At 44.0% G+C, this 19,457-nt stretch overlaps 1 protein-coding gene across 1 annotated transcript in view; it reads right to left on the minus strand.

Annotated features, from left to right (window-relative positions):
- Positions 1-19,457, minus strand: part of SMAD2 (SMAD family member 2) — a 1,415,285-nt gene that overhangs the window by 1,342,657 nt on the left and 53,171 nt on the right. The window contains exon 2 of the mRNA XM_044088986.1: positions 9,266-9,459. Coding sequence (XP_043944921.1) covers positions 9,266-9,459 — 194 coding nt within the window. The remainder of the gene's footprint in view (positions 1-9,265; positions 9,460-19,457) is intronic.

Here is a 19,457-nt window from a genome sequence, read left to right on the forward strand (position 1 = left end):
ACTGGTAAAGTGTGGAAGTGAAACCGGTAACCTTGATCTATGGTTTGTAAAATCCACTTGTCTTTTGTTATGTAGTTCCAGTTCTTTGAAAATAAGGTTAACTTCCCGCCTAGAGGAGCTGCTATTTGTTCCCTGGTAGGCGGATTTAGGATTAAGTCACTGTGGTTGTGCTGATGTAGTGGCAGTGGCTGTGTCTGTGCCTCTGTTGTTACCTTGCCACTGTCGTCCTCTGTAGGCACCTCCTCTGGATTGGTTTCTGCCTCTGGAACGTCTATTCCTGCCCCTTTGAAATTTTGCGGAGTCAGGAAAGGACCAATTTTGGCAGGCCAGTTCCTGCTAAACCTTGGGGGTTGGACCTGCAGGAAATCTTTAACAGTTTGAACAGATTTTGCCTTTTCTTCCATTTTCTTCATAACCTGCTGGGCAGGTGTACCAAACAAACTTGTCTTGTCCATAGGAGCATCTAGCAACTTAGCTTTAACATGATCCGGTAAAGCTTGTTCCTTTAGCCATGCATGTCTTCTTATCACTGTGCCTGTCATGGCTGATCTAAATGAAGCCTCCAGTGCATCATAGCCACATTTTAAGGAATGGTTGCTAACCTGTTGTATGTTATTTACCATCTCTAATACATATTTCTTATCAAGAGATTCATCAGTAGTTAGCTTTTTAGTTAACTGATCAAGCATAAAACTCTTGGTATTGTATCATGTGAAACTGACAGTTTAAAGCTCTAGCTGAGAGAGTAGCTGAAGTGTAGACCTTTTTACCCCATCTGTCTAGTGACCTTGCTTCCCTTTCAGAAGGAATAGGGTTTTTAGCTGTGGTTGCGGCTACTGCCTTGGGACCCTGGGATATAGTTTCTGGGTCTGCAAGAGGAGCCTTGTAAAGGTGGTGATGAGTATCTGGTACCCTGTAAAATCTGTCTGGTTTGGCAGGGGCTGGGGGTAAAGAATCTGGAGCGGAGCAAACATCATTGAAAGCATCATCCACCACAGAGAGAACAGGAGGTATAGCTAAGGGCCTGTGCTGTGGTAGGTGCAGAAAAGTCCTAAGTCTTTTTCTGGAGTCTGAAAAATCCTGTTGCTGCCATTGGAACTGTTCTCGCATGGCATGCAAGGTTTCTCCAAAGGAGAATTCTTCTGGTGGGGAAGCAGCTGGAATGGATTCTTCAGCATCAGAATCTTCGAAATTGGAAAAGGGAGCCTCAGGCTGGTCAGTTATGTCTGATTCATGAGCAGAATCATCAGAAGACACTGGCTCAGGGGGCTCTGCCCTAGGTCTCTTCTCTGGGGGCTGAGATGCCCTATCTGGGTGAGATTGAGATCCTCTAATTAAAGAAATTAAATCTTCTGCCAAAGAAAGCATTTGAGAACTAGAAGAGGGCCTGGATGAGGGGGGTTTAACAGGCACTGATTTAGTAGTCTTGGCTGCTTTAGCCCTGGCGAAGGCCTTAATGGACATGGCTGCTGGAGGCCTAGCAGCACCACGTGCTGGGGTAGAGACATCCAAGGGGATGGTGTCTGATAAGTCAACCACCGTAGTGGGTAAAATTTCTGAGGTCGATTCAAGAATTGTAGCAGGGGCCTCAGTTGTAAGAATAGGTTCAGCTGTACTTTGAGCAGTTTTCGGTTTCGCCGAAACCGAGACACTCATGTTTGCTTTGCCGTGGTTTCGCGAAACCGCGGACCGCGAGTGTCGGTCTTTATCTTTGCGTTTTGGGGTAGTCGGAGGATCCGGCGACATAATGTACGCAAAATCGGTACCGAAAAACTGTTCTGCAAACTCCGACCGGCGCTAAGCGTTCGTCGGTTGAAAGAGGCACAGGCGAACAGGCTGCTACGTCGTGGGCTGGGCCTAAACAAGGCAGACAGTAAGAGTGGAAATCTTTATGAGGTATTTGTTTCCCACAGGTTAAACAATTGTTAACTTTTTCTGACATCGGCTGAGGCAAGAAAGAGTCCCCAACGGGGTACTTAGCTTTAGAAGTCTTCGGTAGTATTCGGTAGAAGTAATCTCTGGATCCGACCGACCGGCACTTGCGAACAGCTTCTGCTTCGGGCGCCACGCGGCAAGAAAGACTGAGGAAAATGGCGTCGGCTGATGCTTTTATACCCGAAGACCAGCAGAGATGACGTCGGGTGCAGTGCGACATCAGCCGAAGCCGGACCCGGACTTTGGAATCCGGCCGACTGCAGGGCTGCCTGACGACAGGACAACCCACTTGTTATGACTGCAGATGCATCCATGAAGGACATCAAACAACTGCTGAGACTGCCTGAACCCTTTAGTTCTGCTCAAATAATATCGCAACTGTCTGTGTATATCCAAAGTGTGCAAAATCTTTTCCCCTTTATTTTGGGGGTTTGCATAAAAAGTAGGCAAATGAATAGTTTGGTTTAAAGCCACACTAGAAACCACTTTAGGCATAAAAGAAGGGTTAGTACGCAAAGACACCCTATCCTTGTGGAAAATTAAGAAAGGCTCAACTGCCATAAGGGCCTGTAATTCAGAAACCCTTCTCGCAGAGGTAATGGCCAACAAAAAAGCAGTCTTCCAAGATAAATATTTCAACTCTGCCGATGCTGCAGGCTCAAAAGGTTGTAGAGTGAGTTTCTCCAACACAAAATTGAGATCCCAAGCAGGAGTAGGAGCTCTACTTGGGGGTCTTATATTCTTTGCCCCTCTAAGGAATTGCTTAAACAAAGGCTGAGAAAATAATGGTGGGTCACAGTCATAGTGAGCAGAGATTGCTGCAGCATGAACCTTTATAGAGGAGAAGGACAAACCTTTGTCCAATAACTCAGTAAGGTATTGAAGCACCACACTTAAATTAGGTTTAGAAACATCAAAGTCCTTTGCTGTACTCCAAAATAAAAATCTCCTCCATTTATCTGCGTAAACTTTCCTTGTACTAGGCCTTCTGGCCTCCAAAATAACATTCAAAACTTGTTGTGGAAGCTGAGACCCTCCAGGGTTTAAACCAGAATATGCCAGGCTGTCAGATGAAGAGAATGAAGTTTGACATTGAGTAAATGACCGTTCTCCTGAGACAGCAGGTGAGGAATTGAAGGAAAAGGCCATGGAGGCTCCTGTACCAGACTTCTCAGTAATGGGTACCAGTGCTGTCGAGGCCAATCTGGAGCTATTAAAATCATGTTTGGCTTGTCCTGTCTGACCTTCAGCAGTACCTTTGGGAGGAGAGGCAGAGGTGGAAAGGCATACACGTGAAGATTGCTCCAATTGAATGAGAGAGCATCCACTTTCCAAGCTGAGGGATGAAACCTTTTTGTGCAAAACTTTGGCAGCTGGTAATTTAGTGGAGAAGCGAACAGATCTATTTTCTGGAGTTCCCCATAACACTGTCCACCTCTGGAATACATGAGGATCCAATTTCCACTCGTGGGGATCCATAATTTGTCTGCTCAACACATCTGCTAAGGAGTTCTGTGCTCCTGGCAGAAACCTTGCCTGAAGATTTAGCTGTAAACTGAGAGCAGTCTCCCACAAAATCATTGCTTGTCTGCATAGAGGATAAGAATGCGTTCCCCCTTGCTTGTTGATGTACCACATGACAGTTGTGTTGTCTGTTTGAATCAACACCTGCCCTGGAAGAAGTAAATCCTTGAAAGCTATCAATGCAAATTGGACTGCTAACATCTCCTTCAAGTTGATATGTAGATGTTGAAGTCTGGCAGGCCACGTGTCTTGTATCCATTTTCCATTTAGATGAGCTCCCCAAGCTTTGTCTGAGGCATCTGTCGTTAAAATCTGACTCGCCTCTGGCCGGGTCACAGAGAGTCCCTTGTTTAGGTGACATTCCTGAGCCCACCACAAAAATTCCTTTTGAATGCAAGGTATTATTTGAATGACAGTGTCCAAATCTTGGCAGTGCTGTGTCCATACATTCTTGAGATACCATTGTAGCTTCCTCATATGCAGTTTGGCATTGGGAAGTACCAGAATACAAGATGCCATGAACCCCAAGGCTTGAAGGACTGTCCTTGCAGTCAGCCTGGACTGATGAGACAACTGGTGGAAGTAAAGAGAAAGATTCTTTTGTTTGTCCGGGGTCAAAAAGGCCATCTGGGATGCTGTATTCAGTCTCACACCCAGAAAGCACATGTCCTGAGAGGGTACTAGACTGGACTTTATTTCGTTCACAGAATACCCCAGGCATCTTAACACTGCCATCACATACTGTAAATGATGAAGAAGTTTGTCCTTTTCTTGGGCCAGTATCAGGCAATCGTCCAAATAAGGATAGATCTGTATTCCTCTTAGCCTGAAGAAAGCTACCACTGGAGCCAGAACCTTCGTGAACACTCTGGGCGCAGTAGATAAGCCAAAGGGCAATGCAGAGAACTGATAATGTGAAGTCCCAGCCCAAACGCAGATACTTCCTGCAACTGGGCCCGATAGGAACATGAAGGTAAGCCTCTTTGAGATCCAGAGTCACCATCCAGTGATCTTTGCCCAGCAGAGGTAAAAGCTGTTGTAACGTTAACATTTTGAACTTGGGAATGTCCAGATATGTGTTGAGGATGGATAAATCCAAAATTGGTCTCCACGTGTTTCCTTTCTTTGGTACTAGAAACAGGCGAGAATAAAATCCTAGGCCCACTTCTGGCAGAGGAACCGTTTGTATGGCCCCTATTTGAAGTAGTAGAGAAATTTGTTTGCGAGCCTCTAGTCTTTGCTGAGGTGGAACGTCCGGCATGCCTTTGAAAGGAGGCAAGGTATGGAAATAAAACTTGTAACCCTGGTGTATGATATCCAATACCCATTTCTCTTGGGTAATCAACATCCAATTTTCCTTGAAGAGTGCTAACCTTCCTCCCAAAGGTGCTGCCAGGCAAGAAGGATCTGGCAGCTGAAAAAGTAGGTCATTGGGCCTGTTTACGAAAGGACTGGCCCCTGCCCTCACCCAATGATTGTGCAGGTGAACTCCCTGTTCTAGGCCTGAAAGAACTCTGAGCTCTGCCCCTACCACGTCTAGATCTACCCCTAGACTGAGAATCATAAGAAGGATACGTCCACCCCTTAGCAGGCCAATTCCTACTAAACTTCGGAGGCTGAATTTGCAAAAAATCTTTAACAGCCTGCATAGACTTAGCCTTGTCTTCCATTTTCTTCAAGACTGATTCCACAGGTGAACCAAACAACACATCAGACTGCAAAGGAGCATCCAAAATCCTTGTCTTAACATGGTCAGATAAATTCTGATCCTTTAACCAGGCGTGCCTGCGAAGAACTGAGCCAGTGGCAGCCACCCTAGACGAGGCCTACACAGCATCAAAACCACACTGTAATGAATGCTTACCCACTTGTTCAGAGACATGCACCAAATCTTGCAACTCTTTACACTCAATGCCTTCCGCCAGAGCATCCACCTTAGACTTCAATTGAGACAGAAGAAAGTTCTGATATTTCAACATATGAAACTGGCAATTCAAAGCCCTCATAGCTAAGGTAGAAGATGTATAGACCTTCTTTCCCCATCTATCCAAAGCTCTGGCTTCTTTATCTAGAGGAACCGGATTTTTTACAACAGAGGCCTTGACACCCTTAGGTCCCTGACTAATAGTTTCTGGGTCCGCCCTAGGACTCTTATAAAGATATTTATGAGCCTCAGGCACCCTGTAATACCTATCCGGTTTAACAGGAGCAGGAGGCAGAGAATCAGGATTAAGTGAAGCCTCTGCAAACACATCTTCCACAACATCCAGAACAGGGGGTATAGTCAAGGGCCTATGCTGGGGTAACAGCAAAAACTCCCTAAGCCTTTTCCTAGAATCAGAGAAGTCCTGACCTTCCCACTTAAAATGTTCCCTCATAGAATGAAGTGTCTCTGAAAAAGAAAAAACCTCTGGAGGAGAAGCAGAAGGAGTGGAATCATCTGCATCAGAATCAGAATAAGGAGAATACTCCTGCAAGTCTTCAGCTGAAGACTCTGAAATATCCAAAGCCTGCTCAAAACTTCCCAACTCTGGCTCCACCCTAGGCCTCTTATCAGGAGGGGGCATAGAACCTCTAATCAGAGTAATTAAATCTTCTGCCATTTTAAGCATGTGCTTCTTAGGCACAGACCCTGCTGAACTAGGAGTGACACCAACAGAAGCTAAAACTGGCCTGCCTCTGGGAGAAGCCTTGGAAACAGAAGGAGAAGGCCTAACCACCCTAGGAAGGGAGGGGAGTACAGTAACTTGGGAAGCCCCTTCAGCCTGACCTGCCTCCTGAGAGACCACCTCCTGCAAAATCAAAGTCTCCCCCTGAGACTCCAGAGAAGCCTCCGTCGGAACCACCGGTTCCACTGAAGCCTCTAAAGAACCGGCGTCCGGAACGGACGACCCATCTTGCCTGGGTTTAACTGCTTTGTCTTTGCGCTTCTTCGCAGAAGCGGGCGCCGGAGAATCCGACGGCATATTATAATTGCACCGCTTCCCAAAGACCAGCCTAGCACAATCCAACCTTCGCTTAATAGTGCGCTTATTGAACCTAGCACAAAAGCGACACCCAACAACGTCGTGCTCAGGCCCCAAACAAAGAATACACAAAGAATGATAATCCCTATGCGGTATCTGTTTCCCACAAGAAATACAGTTATTCACTTTTTCTGACATCCGGTAAAACACTGAGGCAAGAAAAAACCAAAATAATCCCCAACGGGGTACTTAGCCAACTTGGATTCAGTCTGAAACTCCGAACTCGAAAAATTTCAGAACGCCGAACGGCACTTGCAACGCTGCTTCTGCATCGGACCATGCGGCAAAAAAGACTGAGGAAATGACGTCGGTCATGCGCTTTTGTACCCTGACGTCCTGATGTCAGTTTTAAGCGCCTTGACCGACGTCAGCCTAATACTTTGGTATTCGGGCCGAACGAGGACAGCGGACTACCCATATGTAAGGACTGCAGCAATGTGAGATGAAGAACATCTGACAGTTTAAGGCCCTCATGGTTAAGGTAGCCGAGGTATATACCTTTTTTTCCCACGTTTCTAAGGATCTGGAATCTCTCTCAGAAGGCAATGGATTTTTGGCAATGGAAGCCTTAACTCCCTTGGGTCCCTGTGAGATGGTTTCTAGGTCAGCAGCATGGCTTTTGTAAAGAAATTGGTGCGAGTCAGGAACCCTGTAGTACCTGTCAGGCTTAACTGGAGCTGGAGGTAGAGAGTCCGGGTTAAGGCAGGCCTCCGAGTAAACATCATCTAGGATGTCCAAGACAGGAGGTATAGCCAGAGGCCTGTGCTGGGGTAACAAAAGAAATTCCCTGAGCCTTTTCTTGTAATCTGAATAATCCTGGCCTTCCCAGTGGAAGTGTTCCCTTAAGGTATGCAAAGTTTCCCCAAATGAGAAATCCTCAGGGGGGGATACAGAAGGAATAGACTCCTCTGCATCAGAGTCTTCAAAAGGGGAGTAAGCCTGTTCCTGATCAGAGTGTTCTGAAATAATGGATCCCTGATCAGAGGAGGGGGAATCTTCCTCCACTCTGGGCCTTTTGTCCGGAGGTGGCCGAGAACCTCTGATTAGAGTAATTAAATCCTCAGCCATTTTAAGCATCTGTCTCTTAGGCATGGGGCCTGGAGATGGGCCCTGTGTAACTGGTCTCTTAGGGTGCATGGTTGCTTTAGACTTGGTGAAAGCCTTGATGGAGAAAGAAGAGGAAGGTCTGAAGACACCTTGAGTGGAGGTGGACCTGTCCACATTCTGTTTCAACGCCAAGAGTGGCTTCGGTATCTGTAGTCTGGGTGTGGGCCGAGGGAGCCTGCGACCTCGGGTACAGGAGACACCGCCAAAGATGTGTCGTCGGTAGTCAGGGGCTGCGTAGGCGCCTCACTGAGAACCGGACCACGTGTAGTCGGCTTTGGCGTGGTGTCGGTAGAGGCCGCGGACCTCGAGTGTCAGTCCTTGTCTTTGCGTTTTTTAGACAAAACCGGTGTCTGAGTATCCGGCGACATGGTATAGTTAAATGCTTTCCCAAAAATGCTGGGCGAACTCCCGACGCTTAATAGTGCGTTTGTTGAATGTAGCACAACAGTGACAGACCGAGACGTCGTGGTCTGGGCCTAAACAAGGTATACAGAGGGAATGGAAATCCTTATGCGGTATTTGCTTCCCACAAGAAATACAATTATTAACTTTGTCTGACATCGGTCTGAGGCAAGAAAAGTTTCCCCAACGGGGTACTTAGCTTTTAAGAAGACTTCGGTTTTCCAAATTTTTCGTAATCTCGGGAGCTGGCCGACCGGCACTTGCGAACTGCTTCTGCTTCGGGCACCGCACGGCAAGAAAGACAAATGGCGTCGGCTGGTTCTTTTATACCCCTGTCGCACTGACGTCAGGGAAGAAGCAACGACAACCGACACCGGACCTAGACTTTGGAATTCGGCCGACCGAGGACCCGCCTGACGGCAGGAGAACCCATCTGTTATGACTGCAGCTGTATGCATGATGAACATCATCATTATAGCATATTATCCAAAAACCTTGCTACTAAACAGTTCCAATAATATGATTCTGTGCGAGTACTTTGAGTGACAATCAAAATATCTAGAACGTGTTTGAAAGTCTTATGGTCACAGCAATGTAAGAAATATACAAGCTTTTTTTAGGCATGAATTAAATCAAGTACATTCTTAAAACCTAAAATAAAGCAATTCCATAATTAATTCCTTTAAAATGCAGCTAAATCAATAATCCTATGAGTATATCTGGCTGTGCCTGTCATACTCCAAGGTAATTTCTCAATGTAGGCACTACCCCCCAAATAAATGTCATACCCTCACATGCATCCCTCATCTCACAACCCCCAAAGCTGCATTTCTAATCCACATACTTTCCTCTTAATGTCCTCCTTATCTAGATTCCAGTCTACTCAGTTTTCCGCAGTCAATTTGAGCCTCTTCTCTCCCACTTGGCATTCTACTCTTCCCTTACCTTGAAATACTTGGTACATATTCTTCTATCCAGTATCCATCTTTGATTCATTTTCTTCATACATATTTCCTTTTCTAGTCTGTGTACTTTCCTGCAAAAGTGGTTTGCTTTATGTCTATTTCTAAATAAAGTGCTTTGCTTTATTCTTAATATACATCACTTTTGTAAATCCTCTTGCATTGCTAAGTGTTCAGTCACAGCGAGTATCATTTTGCATCTTGTTTTGTGGAAATGTTTCTCTCTAGGCCTCTGTTGAAAACAGGTTCTGCTGAGATGGACTATCCAGGTCAACAAATGCAAAAAATACATAAAATAATTACACTTACCTGGAGTCTCCACTCTCTGATAGTGATAAGGATTCACACAGACTTCATCCTTTTTGAGATTAAAAGCATATTCACAGGTCTCAATTGCTCTAAGTTCATGGTGACTATGAAGGTCAGGCCAGCGCCACAAGCGGCAGTATATAACGTGTGGTAATCCTTTACGGTGTGATACTTGCAGACGGCCATCAAGGGACCTGAATTAAAAAGAAAAAAAGGGTGGTGCAAAATGTAAAATTATGTTAAATCCTTCTTTCTACCCATAAACTAGTATTAAATATCACAAAATATGGCTATTTAGCATAAAGCAATTTGTAACCATAACCTGGCTTGAAGAAACAAAGAAACTTGAACTTCTAAAAGGCACTGCCTAACAATGTCACGCTGTCCAATACCGACACATTTTAACTGCTTTACAATGCTTGCATTTCAGAATAAGTCACTGTTTTCATGGCGTACTATATATATATATATATATGGAGGGAGCTATAAGCAAGTAAGGGAAGAACTGATGAGCTACTTTTCATGCATGTGTTACTCTACAATGAAATATCAAATGACATTAAAAACTTACACATAGGGCATATGAGATTCTGCAAACAAAACTCATTTGACAGGAACAGTGAGCAACCAATGAAGTAAACCACTGCAACAGCTTAAGGAGACATCGCACATAAACTCACGTAATGTACTGCAAAAAGGAAAAGTTAGATTAGCCAAAACATCCCACCACGTTTGCTGTCTTAGCAGCTTATGAATCGCAGTGTAATTTAGCAAAAGACTTGTGCATGCACTGTAAAAAAAAAAGTTTCCAACCAAGATCTCATAAATAAACCACAAACTGGAACACGCTACGCGTGGGTAAAAAAGCCTAAATTAGTACCGCAATGCAACTACTTACATAGCCAATTTTTTAAGCAAAACATTCTCTATCTTGCAGAGTAATACAAAACCTGAAGTACAACAGAATCTGCAAGCAAGATTAAAAGACGATAAGCAGATGCATTATTAAAGCTTTCACAGCAAACAATGCTACAAACAAGACAAGAGTTTTCACAAAATGAGAAAGCACGACCATGCCACCATACAAGTAGTAGTCAGTGCAAACAACGGCCAATTTTACTCTACAGGAAAAACTCAGACTAAACCACAAAAACTACCATTAGGATTCCCCAGTTTCACCCCCTTCAAGTCTATTAAGTTTTCTTATGTCATAGAACATAATATTCACCTGGTTTGTTCAGGGAAGCTGTAAAGGCTTGTTGTATCCCATTGATCTATCGTATTTGGTGTACTCAGTCCCCAAATTTCAGAGCAAGTGCTGCGCATAAATTGAAAACAAAACAAAAAAAACTGATGTAAACATGGGGCATGGTTATTCAAAACATCATGATGTAAAACATGAAAATGTACAAAAAGACCTCTTTCCAATGAAAACACATTTTAAATGTACTTCATGAAGCGATACAAATTTAACAGAAACAATCAATACTATGAAATAGTATTTTTTCATATGAAAGAGGTCAAGAAAAATGAAAGCAAGTAACTTAAAACATGAAAACATGTTTGAAAAGCTGAACACCTACAATTATGCAGGGCATGATGTTAAAAATAACCAATAAAAATTAAACAGCATTTAGATCAGCTGCAGATCCGTTCTAACCTAATTTTCAATACCCTTAAAGCCTTAAGCAAAGGGGCATGCTTGGAGGGGGGGGGGTAATATCAAACCTGCAACTAATACCTCAGTCACAGTCCAAAATAAAACATAATTAACACAACTAGTATCAGAATTTCAGAGACTGGTATACTAGCAGTTGCAAACAGCTTTCTTAAATTTGGAAGCCAAACAAACATCATGCCCTGAATTTAGAATATCTGGGTCTTACAGGCATAACCTTTATGTGCTTTTATGTTTAGCATGGCTAGTTGTTAAACAAAGATCTCTAAATTTATAGCTTAATATTACTATGACTGATTATACAACAGAAAATGAAATTTAAGAGAAATGCAAATATGTTATGTGATAAAACAGATCTTGAGTAATTAAGCCTAGAAGTCACCTGTTAAGCAGGCAAGGCTCAGCACTAAATTCCAAATTTTATAGCCAAGAGTAAGTTTTGAAGTATTCACTTAACAAGCTAGCCTAAAATACCTTCAGTAAAACTGAAACACAACACACTTCAGCTAAACACACTTCAGCTAAACACACTTCAGCTAAACACACTTCAGCTAAACACACTTCAGCTAAACACACTTCAGCTAAACACACTTCAGCTAAACACACTTCAGCTAAACACACTTCAGCTAAACACACTTCAGCTAAACACACTTCAGCTAAACACACTTCAGCTAAACACACTTCAGCTAAACACACTTCAGCTAAACACACTTCACCGGAAGTATCCATCACTAAAAGCATTAAACAAAACAGCTATGGAAAAGGGTTTTCATTGTCTTATTTAGCTATCTCGTAATTCAAGACAGCCAAGCAGGCTAAAGCAACTTGAAACTTAAAAGGTAATGACGATGAATGACAAATGAAAAACAGTAACAAAAATGGAGATAATCTACAAGTGTTCAGCTTTATACGACACCAGGTTGAAATAAATTTCAAAAATCTAAATTAGTTCTGCCCCAGAATTAAGAATATGTACACAAACACCATCTCTGAAAGGGGGACTGAAGTCTTCCCTTTATTTTTAGCCACATTTTTTTTTTAAACAATGTTGTTCCAGCTTTTCTTCTTCCAACCAGAATATAGAATATGTAAGTAACAATGGGAAAGAATATTCCTCCAAAACTGCAAGACTGCAAATGCAGGAAAGGTCTAGGATAGAATAAGTGATACACCGTTTTCAAGTAGACAGTGAAACCCTCAAAACAGCCTTTAACCTCGGAGAGTCATGAGTTTTTTTCCCAGTACTTCCACCCCATATTCTCCACAGCTTCATGACATCTCTATCTTCGTGCTGCCATCTACTGAAACTTCTTGAATGCACACCCATTAAAATGCTCAGACATCTCAATGTAAAAATCCCATATGACCATGCTTTTCTCCAGTCGGGGGTGGCAATGCTGGGTTCACTGTGCTGGCATCAAATACAACAGAATGCATCTGTAATAAGATATGCTAAACAGCAACCCATATCAACACATTTTAAAAGGCATTTATCAACTTTTCCAAGAACCTCTAATTATACAATTTAATAAGAACCACAGAAATCGAACTCAGTTTCTGTCAAACATACACATGGGAGTAGTACTCTACATCTCAAATACAGTGTCAAGACACTCTACAGACAGGCTTCTGAATGTCAAACACACAGAAAGAATAGTTGTCTAAAATCTTACCATAACTACAGATTCCTTAACTATGGATGTCCTCTTCCATGTTGCAGTATTCTCACTTTGGAATCCTCTGCCTCAGGCAGACCAAACGTCGGCTCCTATGCAAAAGTTCAAGCAGAGCCATGGGCCATAAACCAGGGGCCTTAATTGTGACGTCTGCACACACAGACCTTAGAATTGACTGCCCAGTCGGACAGTAGTCTAGGTAGTGCCAATAATATCCTCTAGACATGTGAAGTTACACAACAGCCCAGTCTGACCCAAGTCTAGGTAGTGCCCCATGATGCCCTCTAGACATCTGAATGTCATAAATGGGGATAGGTGGAAGGGAAGGAATACTGCAACATGGAAGAGAAGGACATAGTACAGTGATGTACACTTACCATAAATGTAGATGTTAGAGTGTATTCACTATTGCAGTCATCACACTTGGGTTATCTGCCTGCAGGTAGCCCTCAGTCGGCCATAATACCAAAGTCTTGGGATTTCTGCGTCTGATGCTGTCGCCTCTTCCATGATGTCAGATAGTCAGTGGTATAAAAAGTACAGTTTTGTACCTACCATAAATGTAGATGTTCGAGGATCCACATTGCTGCAGTCCTAACTATTGGGTAGTCCGCTGTCCAGTCGGCCCGAATACCAAAGTATATGGCTGACGTCGGTCAGGGCGCATTAGACTGACGTCAGTACGTCAGGGTACTAATGCGCATGACCGACGTCATATCCTCAGTCTTTTCTTGCCCCAGATGTCAGAAGACCCTGAAAAGCTAAGGCCAAAACCAAAAATTCCAAACATACCTGCCCCAAAAATATGTACAATATATACAAAATTACCAGAATATAACCTCACCTACACAACCACCCTTAAACACAGAGGGGAAGGAGGGAGGGTAAATTGGACTGCAGCAATGTGGATCCTCGAACATCTACATTTATGGTAGGTACAAAACTGTACTATGTTCTTCATTCCACATTGCTGCAGTCCTAACTATTGGGTAGAATCCCAAAGCAGAGGTAAGGGAGGCTGGCAAATCATAAGGAAGCAGGAACTGACAACATGCCTTGCAAAATAGCTGTGGCAAAACCAGCCCTAGACTTAGAGTAGAGAGGAAGGTGATAATGCTTAGAGAAAGTATGCACTGAACTCCAAGTAGCTGCCTCCAAAATATCCTTAGTGGCCACCCCTTAGAAATGCTGTAGAAGTGGCAGTAGCCCTAGTGGAATGAGGCCTAATTCCAGCTGGAATCTCCTTGCCATGATGGGAATAACAAAATGCAATGCAAAACCCAATCCACCTAGAAATAGTTTGTTTTGACACAGGCTTGCCCTGCGAACCCAAAGCAAAAGAAACAAACAACTGCTGAGACTGCCTAAAATCCTTAGTCCTGCTCAAATAATAACGCAATTGCCTGTGTACATCTAAAGTGTGCAAAATCTTTTCCCCTTTATTTTGGGGATCTGCATAAAAAGTAGGCAAATGAATAGTTTGGTTTAAAGCCACACTAGAAACCACCTTAGGCATAAAGGAAGGATTAGTGCGTAAAGATACCCTATCCTTATGAAAAATCAAAAAGGCTCTACCGCCATAAGGGCCTGCAACTCAGAAACCCTTCTTGCAGAAGTAATGGCCAACAAAAAAGCAGTCTTCCATGACAAATATTTCAATTCAGCAGTAGCCGCAGGCTCAAAAGGTTGTAGAGTAAGTTTCTCCAACACAAAATTGAGATCCCAAGCAGGAGTAGGAGCTCTCGTGGGGGTCTTATATTCTTTGCCCTCTAAGAAATTGCTTGAACAAAGGATGCGAAAACAATGGTGGGTCACAATCATAGTGAGCTGAAATTGCTGCAGCATGAATCTTAATGGAAGAGAAAGACAAACCTTTGTCCAATAACTCAGTAAGATATTGAAGAGCCACACTCAAATTAGGCTCAGAAATCTCCAAATTGTTTGCTGCACTCCAAAATAAAAATCTCTTCCATTTTTCTGCGTACACTTTCCTTGTACTAGGTCTTCTGGCTTCCATAATCACATTTAAAACTTGTTGAGGAAGATGAGACCTGCTGTCTTTCAAAACAGAATATGCCAGGCTGTTAGATGAAGAGATTGAAGCTTGACATTGAGCAGGTGACCGTCCCTCTGAGACAACAGGTGTGGAATCAAGGGTAAAGGCCATGGAGGCTTCCTTACCAGACTCCTCAGTAATGGGTACCAGTGCTGCGAGGCCAATCTGGAGCTATTAAAATCATCCTTGGCTTGTCTTGTCTGACCTTTAGAAGCACCTTTGGGAGAAGAGGCAGAGGTGGAAAAGCATACACATGAAGATTTTTCCAACTGAAAGAAAGAGCATCCACTTTCCAAGCTGTGTGATGAAACCTCTTTGTGCAAAACTTTGGCAGCTGGTGGTTTAGTGGAGAAGCGAACAGATCTATGTCTGGAGTTCCCCATGACACTGTCAATTTTGAAATACATGAAGATCCAGTTTCCACTCGTGGGGATCCATGATTTGTCTGCTTAACACATCTGCTAAGGAGTTCTGTGCTCCGGCAGAAACCTTGCCTGAAGAGTTAGTTGCAAGCTGAGCGCAGTCTCCCATAAAATCATTGCTTGCCTGCACAATGGGTAAGAATGTGTTCCCCCTTGTTTGTTGATGTACCACATGACAGTTGTGTTGTCTGTTAGAATCAACACCTGCCCTGGAAGAAGTAACTCTTGAAAGCCATTAATGCAAACTGGACTGCTAACATCTCTTTCATGTTGATATGTAGATGCTGTAGTCTGGCAGGCCACTTGTCTTGTATCCACTTTCCATTTAGATGAGCTCCCCAAGCAATGTCTGAGGCATCTGTCGTTAGAATCTGACTCGCCTCTGGCCGGGTCACAGAGAGTCCCTTGTTTAGGTGACATTCCTGAGCCCACCACAAAAATTCCTTTTGAATGCAAGGTATTATTTGAATGACAGTGTCCAAATCCTGGCAGTGCTGTGTCCATACATTTTGAGATACCATTGCAGCTTCCTCATATGCAGTTTGGCATTGGGAAGCACCAGAATACAAGATGCCATGAACCCTAAGGCTTGAAGGACTGTCCTTGCAGTCAGCCCGGACTGAAGAGATAGTTGATGGAAGTAACTGGAAAGATTCTTTTGTTTGTCCGGGGTTAAAAAGGCCATCTGGGCTGCTGTATTCAGTCTCACACCCAGAAAGCACATGTCTTGAGAGGGTACTAGACTGGACTTTATTTCGTTCACAGAATACCCTAGGCATCTTAGCACTGCTATGACATAATCCAAATGCTGTAGAAGGTCTTCCTTTTCTTGAGCTAGAATCAGGCAGTCGTCCAAGTAAGGATAGATTTGAATTCCTTTTAGCCTGAAGTAAGCTATCACTGGAGCCAGAACCTTTGTGAATACTCTGGGCAGTGGATAAGCCAAAGGGCAATGCAGAGAACTGATAATGAGAATTTCCAGCTCGAAACGCAGATACTTCCTGCAACTTAGTCTTATAGGCACATGAAGGTAAGCTTCCTTGAGATCTAAAGTTACCATCCAGTGATCCTTGCCCAGCAGAGGTAAAAGCTGTTGTAACGTCAACATTTTGAACTTGGGAATGTCCAGATAAGTGTTGAGGATAGATAAATCCAAAATTGGCCTCCACGTGTTCCCCTTCTTCGGTACTAGGAACAGGCGAGAATAAAATCCTAGGCCCCTTTCTGGCACAGGAACTGGCTGAATGGCCCCTATGTGGAGCAACAGAGAAATTTGCTTGTGAGCCTCTTGTCTTTGTAGAGGAGGAATGTCTGGCATGCCTTTGAAAGGAGGCATGGTATGGAAATAAAACCTGTAACCGTGGTGAATGATATCCAGAACCCATCTGTCTTGGGTAATTAAATCCCAATTTTCTTTGAAAAGAGACAGCCTTCCTCCCAAAGGTGCTGCCAGGCGAGAATGTACTGGCAGCTGAAAAGGCAGGTCATTGGGTCTGCTTACGAAAGGACTGACCCCTGCCCTCACCAGAAGTCTGAGCAGGGGAACTCCCTGTCCTAGGCCTAAAAAAACCTTGAGCTCTGCCCCTACCACGTCTAGACCTACCCCTAGACTGGGAATCATAAGCAGGATAAGTCCATCCCTTAGTAGGCCAATTTCTACTAAACTTCGGAGGCTGCACCTGCAAAAAATCCTTAACAGTTTGCATAGACTTAGCCTTGTCCTCCATTTTCTTTAAGACTGCTTCCACAGGCGAACAAAACAACACATCAGACTGCAAAGGAGCATCCAAAATCCTTGTTTTAACATGCTCAGCTAAATTCTGACCTCTCAACCAGGCATGCCTACGAAGAACAGAACCAGTGGCAGCCACCCTCGAGGAGGCCTGCACAGCATCAAAACCACATTGCAAGGAATGTTTACCCACCTGTTCAGACACATGAACTAAATCCTGCAACTCTTTACACTCAATACCTTCTGCCAGAGCATCCACCTTAGATTTCAATTGTGAAAGGAGATAATTCTGATATTTTAACATGTGAAACTGACAATTCAACGCCCTCATGGCTAAAGTGGAAGAAGTATACACTTTCTTTCCCCATCTATCCAAAGCCCTTGCCTCTTTATCAGGAGGAACAGGATTTTTAACAACAGAGGCCTTCACACCTTTAGGCCCCTGAGAGACAATTTCCGGGTCTGCCCTAGGACTCTTAAAAAGATACTTATGAGCTTCAGGCACCCTATAGTACCTATCCGGTTTAACTGGGGCAGGAGGCAAAGAATCAGGATTGAGGGAAGCCTCTGCAAAAACATCTTCCACCACATTCAGAACAGGAGGTATAGCTAAAGGCCTATGCTGGGGTAAAAACAAGAATTCCCTAAGCCTCTTCCTGGAATCAGAGAAATCTTGACCTTCCCATTTAAAATGCTCCCTCATGGAATGCAGAGTCTCTGAAAATGAAAAATCCTCAGGAGGAGAAGCTGAAGGAGTAGAATCATCCATATCAGAATCAGAATAAGGAGGATATTCCTGCAAGTCTTCAGCCGAAGACTCAGAAGCCTCCGAACATTGCTCAAAACTCTCAAACTCAGGTTCCACCCTAGGCCTCTTATCAGGAGGGGGCATAGAACCTCTAATCATAGTAATCAAATCCTCTGCCATTTTAAGCATATGTTTCTTAGGCAAAGACCCTGAAGCACTAGGAGAAACCCCCACTGAAGTTAAACTTGGCCTGCCTCTCAAAGAAGCCTTGGAAACAGAAGGGAGGCTCTAACCACCTTAGGAAGAGAGGGAAGAACAGCCACCTGAGAAGCCCCTCAGCCTGGCCTACTTCCTCTTGAGGATACATCCTGTAACAGTAAAGTCTCTCCCTGAGACTCCAAAGAAACACCTGGCAAAACCTCCGGCTCCACTGAGCCTTCTAAAGATCCGGCGTCTGGGACTGTCGGTTCTTCCACTCTAGGCTTTGCTGCTTTGTCCTTGCGCTTTTGGCGGCGGGCGCCGGAGCCTCCGGCGGCATTTTATAATTACAACGCTTCCCAAAACTAACCTGGCACAGTCTAACCTTCTCTTAATAGTGCGTTTGTTAAATCTAGCACAAGAGCGGCATCCAACAACGTCGTGCTCAGGCCCTAAACAAGGTATACACAAAGTATGGTAATCCCTATGAGGTATCTGTTTCCCACAAGAAATACAGTTATTCACTTTTTCTGACATCCGGTTAAATACTGAAGCAAGAAAAAACCAAAATATTCCCCAACGGGGTACTTAGCCAACTTTGATTCGGTCTGAAACTCTGACTTCAGAAACTTTCAGAACGCCAACCTGCACTCGCAAAATTGCTTCTGCATCGGACCATGCGGCAAAAAAGACTGAGGATATGACGTCGGTCATGCGCATTAGTACCCTGGCGTACTGACGTCAGTCTAATGCGCCCTGACCGACGTCAGCCATATACTTTGGTATTCGGGCCGACTGGACAGCGGACTACCCAATAGTTAGGACTGCAGCAATGTGGAATGAAGATCATCATGCAGCCGAAGCAATTACATCAGTTTTTCTTACCCTAGATGTCAGCAGCCCCCAATATAGGAAGCTATTACATGGAGATCCAATAAAAAGTAAATACCCCTGCCATAAAAGATGGCCATAAAGAGGATCGAGAAAGCCAGGGGGCTGGAGAGAGGGTAACTAGGACTGCTACAGTGAATACACTCGAACATCTACATTTATGGTAAGTGTACACAACTGTACTATCCACAGCTGCAAACCCTAAACCTTGCAGCTTATCCCATGAATACCCCACCAGCATCCCTCAGCAAACAGGTGCTGGACGTCATCCTTGAGGCCAGAAGGCCTAGTACCAGGAAATCCTATGGTGAAAAAGTGGAAAAGATATTGTTCTTGGAGTCAGTCTCAAGGAAAGGACACAGCTGTGCCCAACTTACCTCAAATCCTTGATTACCTAGAAGAGCTGCTCTACACAGGCCTATCCTTCTCATCCATTAAGATTCACACCTCTGCCATCTTGGCTCGTTATAATACTGAGCCTCCCTCTCTTTTTTTTCACCCTCTCATCAAGCAGTTCCTGAGAGGAGCTAACAATTAAAGGCCCCGAAGGAGAGCTCCCACCCCGGCCTGGGACCTTAAGGGATGATTTTGTGCGGATGACTGTGAATCCTAACCTCTGGCGCAAAAGCATGGAGAAGGGTCTGTGTGCATCTGTGTGCGTCTGTGTGCTCCCCTTCTGCAAGGATGAGGATGTAGTCTAGGTAGGGGTAGATCTGAATGCCCTTAGTTCTGCGGTAGGCTATGACTGGGATTAGGCACTTTGTAAAGACCCTTGGTGCAGTGGATAAACC

Source organism: Protopterus annectens, chromosome 1.part1 (genome assembly GCF_019279795.1).
Source record: "Protopterus annectens isolate FY-2018-M chromosome 1.part1, PAN1.0, whole genome shotgun sequence".
In the NCBI taxonomy this organism is placed as follows: Eukaryota; Metazoa; Chordata; order Ceratodontiformes; family Protopteridae; genus Protopterus; species Protopterus annectens.